Source organism: Astatotilapia calliptera, chromosome 7 (genome assembly GCF_900246225.1).
Source record: "Astatotilapia calliptera chromosome 7, fAstCal1.2, whole genome shotgun sequence".
NCBI classification, from domain to species: domain Eukaryota; kingdom Metazoa; phylum Chordata; class Actinopteri; order Cichliformes; family Cichlidae; genus Astatotilapia; species Astatotilapia calliptera.
In genome coordinates this window covers 57564412-57580841 of record NC_039308.1, presented here as the reverse complement: position 1 = coordinate 57580841, position 16430 = coordinate 57564412, and the positions used below count along the sequence as shown (strand labels likewise).

The 16430-nt window shown below is 36.8% G+C and overlaps 1 protein-coding gene across 1 annotated transcript; it reads left to right on the top strand.

Annotated features, from left to right (window-relative positions):
- Window positions 1-7465: 7465 nt before the first annotated feature.
- On the top strand, window positions 7466-14255 carry tnni1c (troponin I, skeletal, slow c). Its single transcript, XM_026172264.1, has 9 exons — window positions 7466-7493; window positions 9953-9989; window positions 11771-11810; window positions 12222-12263; window positions 12421-12552; window positions 12650-12739; window positions 12868-13050; window positions 13151-13247; window positions 14245-14255. Exons 1-9 carry the CDS (start codon window positions 7466-7468, stop codon window positions 14253-14255), a joined length of 660 nt encoding a protein of 219 aa, XP_026028049.1.
- Window positions 14256-16430: the final 2175 nt, after the last annotated feature.

Sequence of the window (16430 nt, the reverse complement as noted above, 5' to 3'; positions counted from 1 at the left end):
TTTTATTTTTTTTGCGCACGTTGAATACTTTATCCGGAAAAAAAAATATATCTTTGCAGAAATGACAACAGGAAAACCTATAATAGGAGGAGGCTTTCCTAATAATCAGGAAAACCCAACAAAAGACCTAAACTAGAAGTAGCCTACTGCCTGAACCGTAGTCCTCCAAACATCTCAATAAGAAACTGTTGCACTGTTGCAGGTGCTTTGTACGGTGGCCCCTAGAGACAAAGCATGTATAAACTCCAAAACACTTACAAATTCCAAATAGCACGCACAAACTCCTCAACACATACAAAATCCAAAACACATGCAAACTCCAAAACACATGCAAAATCCAAAACACGTACAAAATCCAAGACACGTACAAGCTCCAAAACACGTACAAAATCCAAAACACGTACAAAATCCAAAACACGTACAAAATTCAAAACACGTGCAAACTCCAAAACACATGCAAACTCCAAAACACGTACAAAATTCAAAACACGTACAAAATTCAAAACACGTGCAAACTCCAAAACACATACAAAATCCAAAACAGTGCAAACTCCAAAACACGTGCAAAATCCAAAACACGTGCAAAATCCAAAACACGTACAAACTCCAAAACACATACAAAATCCAAAACACATGCAAAATCCAAAACACGTGCAAAATACAAAACACGTGCAAAATCCAAAACACGTACAAAATTCAAAACACATGCAAAATACAAAACACGTACAAAATCCAAAACACGTACAAAATCCAAAACACATGCAAACAACAAATCACAACGGAAGTGCTCCAGGACGCTAGGGGCAGTGTTGAGCTCGATTTGTAAAATAAACGGCAAGTTTGTTGCAAACACATGGGCTCTAGTCTCCGTTGCGCTTCCCAGGTTGCCTAGCAACTATGATACTAACACCTGGAAACGTGTCATACAACTTTTTTTGACAGAAATGAAGGAGAACATATTTTTTTTCATTTGTTTGTTTGTTTCTACAAGAGCTTTGTGTGATTTGATAAGTATCTGAGGCTGAGACCACAGGACAGTAAAACATGATTTTTGGGCTTCATTTCTGTACTGAACAGTCATTTAAGATTAGCTAGTAAATAACAATTAGCTAATGTTGTTCATGAGACTAAAGTCATATCACTTTGGTAATGTAAATATAATATGGCCAATATTATGGTTATTATATTAGTCATTATTAGGTATTACAGCAGTGAACATGAACTCTTTGTCAAATACTGAGCTTCAGTACAGATTCAAGTTGCAGTTATTTACATGTCTTACCACCTTAAATCTTCACTCAAAGACAAGTATATAGGAATGACTGCCAAATTTATTTGCCACTGAAGCCGAAGGATGGCATCTGAATAAAACCTCTCTTGACATGCCTAGATGACATTAAAGCTTGGTTGGCTCTAAACTTTTTAAATTTGAATGAAAAGAAAACAGATTTGTTGGTGTTTGGACCCAGTGGCCCCTGTGAGTCCTCTTCTTTTAATTTGGAACCCCTGGAGGTTTATTTTAAACCTGTTGTTACTGCCCTTGGTTTTAAGTTGGACCAGTCCATTTTTATCATTTAAGGCGACTGGCAAGAGTGAAATCGTTTCTTTCTAGGCAGCACTTTGAAACCGTGATCCATGCTTTTATTTCTTCCCCTGTGGACTACTGTAACGCACTTTATGTGGGGGTCAGTCAGTTGTTACTCTGACATCTGCAGCTGGTTCAAAATGTATATTGACAGTGCATATATAGGTGTATCATATATAAGAGACAAATGTTGTTCCTTCAGTATGTTGGCATTACTAAATTTGGCTCAAATGCTTACATACATGTGTAAAAAGAAAATGTACAAGCTGTGAGCTGTTTCAAATCAAATCACTTTTATTGTCACATCACATGTGCAGGTACATTGGTACAGCACATGTGAGTGAAATTCTTGTGTGCGAGCTTCACAAGCAACAGAGTTGTGCAAAATACAATAATGTAAACAAGCAAAATACAAGAATGGCTACATCTGAAACTAATAAATATATGCACAATATATAATAGTATATATATGTTTCTGATAAAATGAAGAGTAGACTGATGTATTAAATATTCCTTTATTGGGTGAGAAAATCAGACCATGTCATAACTGCTTTAAGTCATACAGAATAGATATCAGAGCTTTAAACAGGCTGACGTCTGCTAAATGGGTCAAACTGGGCAGAAAGTATACAAACACATAACATCCTTATAGAATATGATGTAACACTATAGATCAACTTACCTCAGAATATATAAAGCATATAAACAATTACAGCAATATGATGCAACAAACACAGCAGTGCTACTGATCCAAAATACTCAAAGTTTCATAGAACTGAAACAAACATTTATTTTTAGTTCCATTCTGCTGCTGATACAGACTTTAGGTTTCTGAACATTAAACTTGTTGCTGCCTTTCATAGTGCGTAACTTGAAGGCCCTGAGTACTTTCTCCCACACTGGAAACACTGGAATGATAAAATTATTTGAACATTACCTAATAAGACTGATTCAGGACAGACAATTAGTTATTTTAAACTTTTCTAGCAGTCCTTCACAAACAGGGAACAGTCTGTCTATTCTCTCCATCTGTCAGCTGCTGCTGGCTCTTCCTCCTCCTCTTCCTCACATACTGCTGAGATTGTCCTGGTGGATCATCAGGGGTGCAAAGCCTCACAGATGATGTAATGCAGTGGGTCCCTCAGTCTGTCCTCACTCTGGACACTTGCAGGTGTCACACATAGAAATCAAATGTGTGATAAGCTGCAGGATTCAAACACAAGTGTGACTTATAAATGTTCATACTTTTATTCCACAATCAGAGAGAAAGAAACAGAGAGAGAGTGCAGGACAGACAGACAGGTGACAGTCTCAGGTGTACACACTGCTACAAAACAGCACCAGAGAAGGAGGATTTAGTGTTTGTGTCATTACGAGTGCTAAACAAGAAGAGTTCCCAGATGGTACAGTGGACACATGTGTGACTCCTGTGATTAAAGCATCTTTCTTTCAGCTTAAGGAGTGAACCGTCAGCTGACTGACATGACTGACTTTAATTACGCATAAAATCATCACATTCTCTGTAAGATTAAAGTCAGCTATTGAACGGCGAATATTTTGAAGTGAAGGCTTTAAAACCAAGTTAGTACAAACGTCGCTAATGTCACATAACTTTCCCGACATGTTGCCAACAGTAATGTTTTAATGTTCTTCATTATAAAAACATTTGCGCATAAATAAGTGACATAATATTCAGTACTTACTTCTGGAAGTTTACTCTTCGTCCGCTCCGCTTCCGCCGTTTTTTTTTTCGGCAAAATTATCCAAACCACCGCCGCGCTATGAAGTCTGGGATATGTTGGGCCATGAAGGCTACACAGACCCATCCTTAAAATTCAGGGAAATTAATCGGCCTTAAAATGCGGCCTTTAAGGCTGCAGACCCCAAATCCGGTCATTGGTACTTCCTGGCTTGTGTAGTTACTAGGTAACAAAAGCTCAACACTGCCCCTAGCGTCCTGGAGCACTTCCGTTGTGTTTTGGATTTTGCATGTGTTTTGGAGTTTGCGCGTGTTTTGGATTTTGCACGTGTTTTGTATTTTGCACGTGTTTTGTATTTTGCACGTGTTTTGTATTTTGCACGTGTTTTGTATTTTGCACGTGTTTTGGATTTTGCACGTGTTTTGGATTTTGCACGTGTTTTGTATTTTGTACGTGTTTTGTATTTTCCATGTGTTTTGTATTTTGCACGTGTTTTGTATTTTGCACGTGTTTTGTATTTTGCACGTGTTTTGGAGTTTGCACGTGTTTTGTATTTTGTACGTGTTTTGTATTTTGCACGTGTTTTGTATTTTGCACGTGTTTTGGAGTTTGCACGTGTTTTGTATTTTGTACGTGTTTTGTATTTTGCACGTGTTTTGTATTTTGTACGTGTTTTGTATTTTGCATGTGTTTTGTATTTTGTAAGTGTTTTGGAGTTTGCACGTGTTTTGTATTTTGCACGTGTTTTGGATTTTGTACGTGTTTTGGAGTTTGCACGTGTTTTGTATTTTGCACGTGTTTTGTATATTGTACGTGTTTTGTATTTTGTACGTGTTTTGTATTTTGCATGTGTTTTGTATTTTGTACGTGTTTTGGAGTTTGCATGTGTTTTGTATTTTGTATGTGTTTTGGAGTCTGCACGTGTTTTGTATTTTGTAAGTGCTTTGGAGTTTGCACGTGTTTTGTATTTTGTACGTGTTTTGTCTTTTGCATGTGTTTTTTTATTTTGTAAGTGTTTTGGAGTCTGCACGTGTTTTGTATTTTGTAAGTGCTTTGGAGTTTGCACGTGTTTTGTATTTTGTACGTGTTTTGGATTTTGCATGTTTTTTGTATTTTGTACGTGTTTTGTCTTTTGCATGTGTTTTTTATTTTGTAAGTGTTTTGGAGCTTGCATGTGTTTTGGATTTTGCACGTGTTTTGGATTTTGTAAGTGTTTTGGAGTTTGTACGTGCTTTGTCTCTAGGGGCCACCGTAGTGGCTTTGAGTACTTAGAAATATTGACTGAAAATAAACCCTCAGCATGTTCTCCATTTGCTCAAGCTTGAATGTTATATGTTTTAAAACTACAGCCCCCGTGAATTTCAGGGAAGGAGTTGTGCCCGTTTTTTGTTTTGTTTTTCTAAATTAAAATTATACATTGTTTGTTTCATTTTTTAAAAGATTTACCATTACATCTGTTTATAAATTAAAAAAACAACAATTAGAAAATACAATATATAAAATAAAGGACCCTCAAACAAATAACATTGTGTATAAACTTGAAGATATACAGTCAGCCTTCCTAAAATTCTACAAAGAACTATATACACAACCTAGAGTGGATATTAAAGGTATGATATCTTTTTTAGATTCATTCGACTTACCAAAGTTGAATGAAAAACAGAATATAACCCTAATCAAGGACATATCTGAATTTGAAATTAAAAAAGCTATTACAAAATTGAAACCGAATAAATGCCCAGGCCCAGATGGATTCCCATCAGACTGGTATAAAGAAATGAAAGAGGTACTGATTCCTTTGATGAGAACATCATTCAACTATATTTTAAAGACGGGAGTAATTCCCCCATCTTGGAATGAGGCTTCTATCTCTATAATAGCTAAAGAAGGAAAGGACAGGCTTGACTGTGGAAATTACCGCCCCATTAGTGTTCTTAACCAGGACTTTAAGATATTTACATACATTCTTGCCAAAAGAATTGAAAATATTCTTGTTCAGATAATTAGTTTGGATCAGACTGGTTTTATTAAGCAGAGACAAACGCAAGATAATGTTCGCCGAACACTACACGTTATTGATTATGTTAGGAAAAATAAAATTCAGATGGTCCTTATGAGCTTAGATGCAGAAAAGGCCTTCGATCGGGTTAATTGGGAATTTTTATACAAAGTCATGGATAAATTCGGATTCCATCAATCGTTTATCAGGATTATACAAGCATTATATAAATCACCAAAGGCAAGAATCAAAGTTAACGGGGCGCTTTCAAATGTTTTTAACCTACAGAGAGGGACACGTCAGGGTTGTCCTCTAAGCCCCTCACTCTTTGCTCTCTTCATAGAGGCCCTGAGTCAAAGTGTAATACAAAGCAATACTATTACTGGAGTCAAGATTAGGGGTCGAGAGCATAAGATTTCCTTGTTTGCTGACGATATTTTGATTTATTTGACAAATCCAAACACTACTTTCCCCAAGCTATTGTCACTTCTGGAGATCTTTAGTTCAATATCAGGTTATAAACTAAATATATCGAAGACTCAGATATTAACTTTTAACTATGAGCCCAATTATGAAATTAAGGCTAAAGCCAATTTGAAATGGGAAACGGAGCAGATGAAGTATCTTGGAGTAAATATTACTAAAGATCTGTCTAAGATATACAATGCAAACTTTAATCCTTTAAGTTATAAAATAAATGAGGATATTAAAAGATGGAATTTATTACCATTTTTAAATTTTGAATCACGTATAGATACAGTTAAAATGAATATCTTGCCCAGGATGCTCTACCTATTCCAAACACTCCCTGTAGAAATAACTGACAAACAATTTCGGGAATGGGACAAAATAATCTCTAGGTTTATATGGCAGGGGAAAAAACCACGGATTAAGTACCAAACTATTCAGTTGGCTAAAGACAAAGGAGGGTTGGGGTTCCCATGTTTGAAAGACTATTATATTTCTGCTCAATTGAGGACATTAGTGTGTTGGTGTAATGTAGATTATCAAGCGAGATGGAAAGAACTAGAAACAGTGACCTTAAAAGATTCTCCAATTCAGGCAATTCTAGGGGATGTGACACTTATTAAAAAACAAATTCATCAAGGAAACCAATGGATTAACCTACCTTTAAAACTCTGGTTACAATTTCTTAATAAGAATGATTGGATTGAAGAGGTTAGGATTTTAAGATGGTGCGCTTTTGACAGTGATTTTTTACCTAATGAATTAGACGTAAGATATAAAAAATGGTCTGGACAAGGTTTAACGGCATATTGTATGTTTTACGATAAGGGAATTCTTAGGGACTTCCAATCAATAAAAGATCAATACCAGTTAAGTAAAACGGACTTTTTTAGGTTCTTACAAATTAGGCATCATCTATATAATTTTATACCTAAGAGAACAGATCTTTTTTCTTTACCTGTTCTGAGTATATTTGTCAAGGCTTATCAGGCTGACACAGGCCTTAAGGTGATTTCAAGATTGTACAAGGGTATACAAGAGGTTAAGAAGTGGAATACTACCTACATCAAAAAAAATGGGAAAATGAAACAAATATAGCAATATCAGATAACATTTGGTATGAGCAGTGCGCTTTTCAGTGGAGAATTTCTAGTTCTAATACATGGAGATGTTACGGTTGGAAGAGTATCTGTAGGTTTTTTATTACCCCTGCACAAAGTAAACATTATTTTAATCACTCTAATTGCTGGAGAAATTGTGGGGCCCAAGGAGTAAAACATTTTCATCTGTTCTGGTCTTGCCCAAGGATCAACATTTTTTGGGTATTGATCCACTCTGAGTTGCAGATTATTTTTGGTATGCAGCTTCCCTTTAATTGGGACGAACTTTTGTTTGGATATTTATACTCAGTAAATGTAGATAAAATGTCTAAGCAGTTGTATGGTATCCTGAGTTTGGCTGCCCGTAAAATTATTACCAAGAAATGGCTTAGTGCGAAAATTCCATCACTGGGTGATTGGCATGAGACTGTACATGGGATATTTAAAATGGAAAGAATTACCTTCATTAAAAGACTCCAGTTTGATATATTTAGTGAAATTTGGGGTAAATGGAAACACTACATCCGGTTAAGGAGACCCGATCTTGTTTGAATCTCTGTAACTATATATGCCACATTTCTGAATCGTTATGTGTTTATATGTATATGTTAGTATGTATGAGACTACAAGTGAACACATATGTAAGTAGGTATGTGTATGTATGCTTAAGAATATGGGTGTGTGAGTGAATATGTGTGTGCGAGTACATACACACTAGAGGGTACACCCGTCTGTTTTTCTTATTTTTATTTATTATTTTTTTTTTTTTATTATTTACGTCTGTTCTTGATTATATGTTTATTTTGGATTATTTGTGTTTATATAGGTTGTTTAATAAAAAGAGAATAACAAAAAACATCTCAACCTGAGAGCCTTTTATATATGTATATGTAATATGTTATGTGTAAGAACTGTAAAAATGTTCTGCAAAACAAAGCAAGAAAAGACATCAGGAAAACATTACACAGTGTTCTTTTGTAGTACACGTAACTCTTGTGCCAGGTGGATTAGTCTATATCAAACACAGCTTGTCACCTTTGTCTACTGAGGGGAGTCAAATGGTATTTTTAGTATGTATGATATGTATGAAGACAAACACCTGTCACATAAAAAGAGATTTAGTTACACATGTATGACTACCTATATTTGTGGACCAAGGTTTAAAATTAAATCTCCCTTACACTAATAGATTTTAATCACAATACATGAAATAATCTGAAAAGGACAACAAAATAACTTAACAAAGTAGGGAAAACTAAACCAAGGGCACCAGAAGGCAGGAGCTATGGTTCACTAGGTTCATGGCTCTTTCTAACATTTATGGCTCAAAGAAGAAAAGTCCTGCAGGGTTTGATCGTGCCCTTATTATGTCTCCAACACAACAAAGTGGGTACTTGTGTTTTTTTAGTGGAACCTCTCAACATTTATTATAAGTCATAATGGAAGAGCACAGTTTCACAGTTATAGTTTTAAATCATAATTAATTTATATAGTCTGGACATACTGCTTATGAAATTATGTCTAACCAACTGCAACACAAATATGCAGTTTGGGTTGCGATTTGTCTATATTCTATTCCTGCAGAGCTGGCACAGTTGACGTTGAGCACACACAACTTTGTTGTAAAGGGCTATTCTATTCTATTCTATTCTATTCTATTCTATTCTTTTCTTTTCTATATGAATTACTGCCTTGCCGTTTTATCTCTATCTGTCTAGACTCAGATACCATATCTAGTAAGGATTAAGTACATATATATAAATATAGTAAGGGATTTAATATGTTGTGGTCACATCTCTTTCATATTTTGACTTTTGGGTTGAATAGTGGCCAGAAATCTTTTGTAGAACTTTATGAACTTTGACACCTTTTTGTTGATAAAATCTCATCAACTTCTCATTTTATCTTACAAAATATATTTTTCCCCATAAATTATGACTTTATATAAGTAACCTGCATTTCATTGTAATATTGTTACACGAGTACAATGTAAAACATTGAATTTGATTGAATCAGGTTCAATTTCATTTATTTAACTGAATTTAAATAAACCTTTGATTTTACATATTTCAATTGCATTACATTTACTTATTGGATCATGATGTGTTGATGTCCAAAACATTTGGTGACAGTGATCTTGACAGTTGATCACTTAATAAAAAAAATAACTTTAACCACTTAACATAAAACCTTATTATTGAGCAATACAAAAAAGCAAAACAAAACAAAAAACAGTTATGTACTGGGAACTCTGTTCTCTGCACCCATGGGCCACTAACAGGTTAATCCAACCATGTGTTAATGTCTGAGCGGGTTTAACACATTGTGCGGATAGCTGAAATAGTTGGAGAAAGGGCACCAAGTTTTTAGTGTGCACAAGAATAAAGGACGTTTAAACTATGCATACATCTTACCCTGAAGAATACAGTTTCATAGTTGTGCAGCATTCACACAATGAAGAATATTGTATCTTTCATTCAGATCAGATTCTGGTTCTTATTCCAGACACCTAATAGTATGCTTTAGTAGGTGGAAATCCTTTTGGTTTATTGGTAGGCCAGGAACTTTTTGCCTTTAATAAATAACATTATAATACCGACGCACTGTAAACCTCTCTGGAGATGCCATCACTGTACCACAAATATGAAGATGAAAGCTACCAACGACCACAGAAAGTCACGCATTTCAGGCTGAAAACGTTCCCCACTCAGTCTTCCTCCCTTTGCCACGAATTCCTTTCTTTTATTTATTTATTTTATTATTTTATTTTTATGTAGAGTCTTATCTTAACAGTTTTTTGTTTAGTTTTGTTTTTAGCTAGGTGGCCAAAAATAAAGTGCTGAATTTGTATCTTGGTGAGAAATCTCTGTTCTAAAACAAAAAGAAGAAAAGGGGAGATTTATTCGTCACAATAGACGATCTTCGATCTACAGGCGCTGCTGTTTCCCGCTTGTAAAGTAACTCGTTCCTGACGTGAGAAGTGAGAACTTCAATTAGGCATCATAGTTTCTTTCATTCTTTCTTTCTTTCTTTCTTTCTTTCTTTCTTTCTTTCTTTCTTTCTTTCTTTCTTTCTTTCTGTCCATTTTCCAATTTAATAGCATCCAAATTGTGTAAAGGAAAAACAATGTCTGGCGAGTAAGTTGTCACTTTTTTATTCTTATTTAAATGGCCTATGAAGCCGGATACTCTTTCATATGAGAATAATAATCTCATGCCTTTTTTTCGTTTGTGCATCTTTGATTTTGCTGAACAACAAATTGGGCACTCAAAGCGGTGTAAGTTACAGCCTGCATGACCATGTACTTTCTCAGCTAACAATTATACAGATTTGTGTTTAACATAGTTTGAATTTCTTGTGCATCCCTTTCTCCTCAGTATACAGGGAGTGCAGAATTATTAGGCAAATGAGTATTTTGTCATGCATGTTGTCTCACTCCAAGCTGTATAGGCTCGAAAGCCTACTACCAATTAAGCATATTATGTGCATCTCTGTAATGAGAAGGGGTGTGGTCTAATGACATCAACACCCTATATCAGGTGTGCATAATTATTAGGCAACGTCCTTTCCTTTGGCAAAATGGGTCAAAAGAAGGACTTGACAGGCTCAGAAAAGTCAAAAATAGTGAGATATCTTGCAGAGGGATGCAGCAGTCTCAAAATTGCAAAGCTTCTGAAGCGTGATCATCGAACAATCAAGCGTTTCATTCAAAATAGTCAACAGGGTCGCAAGAAGCGTGTGGAAAAACCAAGGCGCAAAATAACTGCCCATGAACTGAGAAAAGTCAAGCGTGCAGCTGCCAAGATGCCACTTGCCACCAGTTTGGCCATATTTCAGAGCTGCAACATCACTGGAGTGCCCAAAAGCACAAGGTGTGCAATACTCAGAGACAGGGCCAAGGTAAGAAAGGCTGAAAGACGACCACCACTGAACAAATCACACAAGCTGAAACGTCAAGATTGGGCCAAGAAATATCTCAAGACTGATTTTTCTAAGGTTTTATGGACTGATGAAATGAGAGTGAGTCTTGATGGGCCAGATGGATGGGCCCGTGGCTGGATTGGTAAAGGGCAGAGAGCTCCAGTCCGACTCAGACGCCAGCAAGGTGGAGGTGGAGTACTGGTTTGGGCTGGTACCATCAAAGATGAGCTTGTGGGGCCTTTTTGGGTTGAGGATGGAGTCAAGCTCAACTCCCAGTTCTACTGCCAGTTCCTGGAAGACACCTTCTTCAAGCAGTGGTACAGGAAGAAGTCTGCATCCTTCAAGAAAAACATGATTTTCATGCAGGACAATGCTCCATCACACGCGTCTAAGTACTCCACAGCGTGGCTGGCAAGAAAGGGTATAAAAGAAGAAAAACTAATGACATGGCCACCTTGTTCACCTGATCTGAACCCCATTGAGAACCTGTGGTCCATCATCAAATGTGAGATTTACAAGGAGGGAAAACAGTACACCTCTCTGAACAGTGTCTGGGAGGCTGTGGTTGCTGCTGCACGCAATGTTGATGGTGAACAGATCAAAACACTGACAGAATCCATGGATGGCAGGCTTTTGAGTGTCCTTGCAAAGAAAGGTGGCTATATTGGTCGCTGATTTGTTTTTGTTTTGTTTTTGAATGTCAGAAATGTATATTTGTGAATGTGGAGATGTTATATTGGTTTCACTGGTAAAAATAAATAATTGAAATGGGTATATATTTGTTTTTTGTTAAGTTGCCTAATAATTATGCACAGTAATAGTCACCTGCACACACAGATATCCCCCTAAAATAGCTACAACTAAAAACAAACTAAAAACTACTTCCAAAAACATTCAGCTTTGATATTAATGAGTTTTTTGGGTTCATTGAGAACATGGTTGTTGTTCAATAATAAAATTATTCCTCAAAAATACAACTTGCCTAATAATTCTGCACTCCCTGTACATCATCCATTGCCCCCAAGGGAGAGGCGAAGGTATTTATATTTTTATATTATCATATGATTATTAAATTAAGTCTTATATTTCTAACCTGTCAAGAATGTGTTTTTATATTTGCAGACTGTATACTTTCATGCAGCAGAAAAAAGAAATAATTTCAGTGTCATTGTGAAATATTTATGTCAGTTTTATTTGATATGATCTGACATTTAGTTTCTCATTATAGAAAAAAAAAGGTAATCATTTAAATGGTTGATGAGCTTATAAGTGATGTCAGAATACCAGATACGCTCTTGTGTTTGTTAAGGGTACCTATTTTAGATAACTGCGATAACTGCAGATAGAAAATTTTCCATCCTGTTGCTGTTTTAAAGGAATTAGGCACTTAATTAAGCAATGTGGCATTTCAAGTAATCAATAATATGTAAGATTTGTATTGTTTCCAGCCTAAATGCAAGATTTCTGCGTCACGCAAGCTATCACTAAAGGTAAATAATTTGGCAAAAAATGCACGAGCCATAATAACTCCTGAATATATAATAAATAGAATGTCATTATTAGAATGTTCTTTCCTATAACAACCAATATTAAAATTATAAGCGATAACCAGATGACACAAATGAAAACCTCTTTGACTTTTTCGAGATCCTTCTCCTGACTCGTGCAACGGAAGACTTGGAGGCAGAGAAAACTGCAAATGAGGAAGCGAAGGTTCGATACCTGAGGGAGAAGCTTCCACCGCTGCAGCTCAGAGGGTTAAACATTGATGATCTGCAGGTGTGAGCTTATGATACTCTGAGTAAGCATATGGGCTTGACAATGTTTTTAAAGCCCATTAAGTGTCATGAATTGAAACTTATTTTTTTCTGTGTAGAAAGTCTGTAAGGAGATTCATGAAAAGATTCATGTGGTGGACGAGGATCGCTATGACTGTGAAGCAAAGGTTCTCAAGAACTACAGAGATGTATGAGCTCAGCAAACATCATAATACACCTAGTTAAACTAAAATATGTTGACACGCTTCCCCCCCCCCCCCCCCCCCCCCCCCCCTTAACAATAAGCCACCAATAAAGCTTTTCCCTCTATTGCTAGATCAACAAGTTGAAGCTAAAGGTACAGGACCTTGGAGGAAAGTTTAAGAAACCAGCTCTCAGGAAGGTGAGAGTGTCAGCAGATGAGATGTTGAAAGCTCTGTTTGGATCGAAAACTAAGGGCTCCATGGATCTGAGGGCCAATCTCAAGTCTGTAAAGAAAGAAGACATCAAACAAGAGAAGGTTTGCTCTAGCAACACACATAATTGGTATCTAGGTACATTCAAATAAGCAGCCAAATAAAACTGCAGAATCTGATGGTCTGAATGCGGCTTTACTTTAGGAGCTGACGATGGAGGTGGGTGACTGGCGTAAAAATGTGGAGGCCATGTCTGGTATGCAGGGCAGGAAGAAGATGTTTGATGCTAGAGTATTTAAAAGTAGAATGGGAGGGAGAGCCTTCAGTTTTCAGGCCCCTCTTCTGTGGAACCAGCTTCCAGTTTGGATTCGGGAGACAGACACTATCTCTACTTTCAAGATTAGGCTTAAAACTTTCCTTTTTGCTAAAGCATATAGTTAGGGCTGGACCAGGTGATCCTGAATCCTCCCTTAGTTATGCTGCAATAGACTTAGGCTGCCGGGGGATTCCCATGATGCATTGAGTTTTTCCTTTCCAGTCACCTTTCTCACTCACTATGTATTAATAGACCTCTCTGCATTGAATCATATCTGTTATTAACCTCTGTCTCTCTTCCACAGCATGTCTTTTATCCTGTCTTCCTTCTCTCACCCCAACCGGTCGCAGCAGATGGCCGCCCCTCCCTGAGCCTGGTTCTGCCGGAGGTTTCTTCCTGTTAAAAGGGAGTTTTTCCTTCCCACTGTCGCCAAAGTGCTTGCTCATAGGGGGTCATATGATTGTTGGGTTTTTCTCTGTATCTATGAAGCGCCTTGAGGCGACTTTTGTTGTGATTTGGTGCTATATAAATAAAATTGAATTGAATTGAATTGAATGCTGCTGGTGGGGCCCAGTGAACAAATTCCTTCATGTGCTGACGCTGCAGGATGGATGGAGGAAGATTTAATGAAAGAACTTTAATTGAAAGTGAAAAAAAATTAACCAAAATTTAACATAACATTTATAAAATCAAACTAAAATGAGTCAAAAATAAAATGGGATAGTCAAAAAGTGAAAATTACAAACCTAAAAGTAAATGAATTCATAAATTACTAGTGGAGACTAATACGCGATGAAGTTCAGAGCTTGACCATTACAATAAGATATACTCCATGGACAACTGGATTGGTTGGACTTAGATTTTAGGCATATTATCATATGGTGATAATACTGTATTTCATTTGTGAGTGTAGCAGATTTACATTGCTTGGCATTGTCCTTGTACACGGTAATGGAGCTGTATTTCTTCTGTCTCCACTAAGGAATGCCATAAACTTGCAGTGCCACCTGAGATATTTAGAGCAAGGATATACTTAGCCTTTCTTCTTCTATGGAATGAATTCCTCTCCGGTTAAAAACAGCAAATATTGTCACACATACTGATACTTGTCCTTGAACTAGCGTCAAACACTGTCAGCAAGACAGGGGGTTGAATAATCAAGGGTGTTGTGGATGGAGTCAGCAGCCTTTAAGGACTCTAAGGGTGATGGAAAGAATTTGTGTATGACTGACAATGCTATTTTTACTGCGTGAAGTTATTTCATTTAGTATAACAGTGGCCTATATGCACTACAATAGTACAGCTTCTGTCTATATGAGCTATGAAATAATCTGCCATAACCCAGAAATATCAGTCTAGCCTCAAGAATAAGAAAATCACAGAAACTGGCCTGCTAGTCTCTATTTTTACTTTTACAAGAATCAGGATGTATGTATAGATATGTACCTAATGCCCAAATCAGAGATTTTGGCCCAAAGTTTCTGCAGATTTGTCAGCTGTATATCCATAATGCGAATACCCCAAAGGTGCTCTGTTGGACTGAAATTTGGTGACAGTAGCAACGACAGTACCCTATTTATTTCCTATCCTATTCATAGTCTTTTATTTTAGGTCACAAGCAGTTGTCTAAGCATTTCACTGCATATCGTACTGTGTATGACTGTGTTTGTGACAAATAAAATTTGAATTTGATTTGAGTACAGTGAACTCATTGTCATGTACAAATATCATGTAACATGATATTCTATTCTGATTGAAATAAGCAGAAGCTTGGTAAAGTGTGGTCATAAAGGATGGACATTATTAGCAACAATACTCAGGTAGGCTGTGGCATTTAAACAATGCTTAGATGATAAAAAGGGGCCCAAAGTGTGGTAAGAAAAGAACTCCCATAACATCACACCACCTACAGCAGCCTGAACTGTTGATACAAGGTAGGATTTAATTCGTGCATGAATTAAATTACGACTTGTCAGACCAGGTAATGTTTTTATAGTCTTCTGTTGTCTAATTTTGATCCGCCTGTGTCAACTGTAGCCACAGTTTCCTGTTTCGAATTGATAGGAAGTGACACCCGTTGCAGTCTTCTGCTGTTTTAAGGTTTGACATGTTGTGTCTTTGAGGAAAAAAAAGCAGGACATGTTTTCTGCATACCTTGGTTGTGATGAGTGGTTATTTGAGCTACATTTGCCTACCTATCAGATCGACGCACCCTGACTATTCTCATGTCACCTCTGACATCAAGAAGGGATTTCCACCTAGAGAACTACTGTTCACTGGATAGTTTATATTTTTCATACCATTGTCTGTAAACCCTAGAGATAGAGATGGAAATTTTGTGTAGATGAACACATCCCATCCTTCACCAGGTTTTAACTTCAGCTAGTTAACTATGCCTAAATTCATTAGATTGGCTGATAAGATTGCCGACCGGCAGGAACACAAATGTCTTTCAAGTTTATCTGAATGAGTTTAAGAATAATTACTACTTACCAATTAGATTATTGTGAAAATGTGCAGAGATGTACCAAGGAGGAAAACAGTGATGATGCACCTATAAAGCTTGTTTCTCTCCAAAGGTAATTTAATCAATAACTAGAATACCTCTCTTTTTTTTAATTAAAGGTTGTCTCAGTTCATTACTTGCATCCTGGGGCAGTTGTGGCTGAAGAGGCAGAGCAGTTTATCTTCTAGTTGGAAAGTTGATGGTTTGATCCCAAATTTCTACAGCCTACATGTTGAAGTATCCTTTGGCAAGACACTAAACTCAGAGACTATTCTGATGCACCTATATGAGTGTGTGTGGGAATGTTAGGAAAACTCTTAGGCAGATAAAAGTGCTATATGAATAAGTGTGACTGGGTGAATCAAGCTTCCAGTAAAAAGTTCTTTGAGTGCTCAACTGAGGTACAAGTCCACAGTATACCTCAGTATATATCAGCTATGTAAAACAACACGGCAATCAAACGAACACATTTAAGAGGACTTTATTTGCCAGATTTGTCAAGGCAGCGTAACATGGAATAACCTGTCCCTGAGAGAAAACGCTTCAGAACATTAATGGAGAACCTATTCCCAGCATAAAGACAGTGCTGAGGTATTTTAAAAGTAAACCAAGAGCACTTTAAGTCATGTGAAGGAGTGTAAAGGAGGAAAGGGGGAAGTATC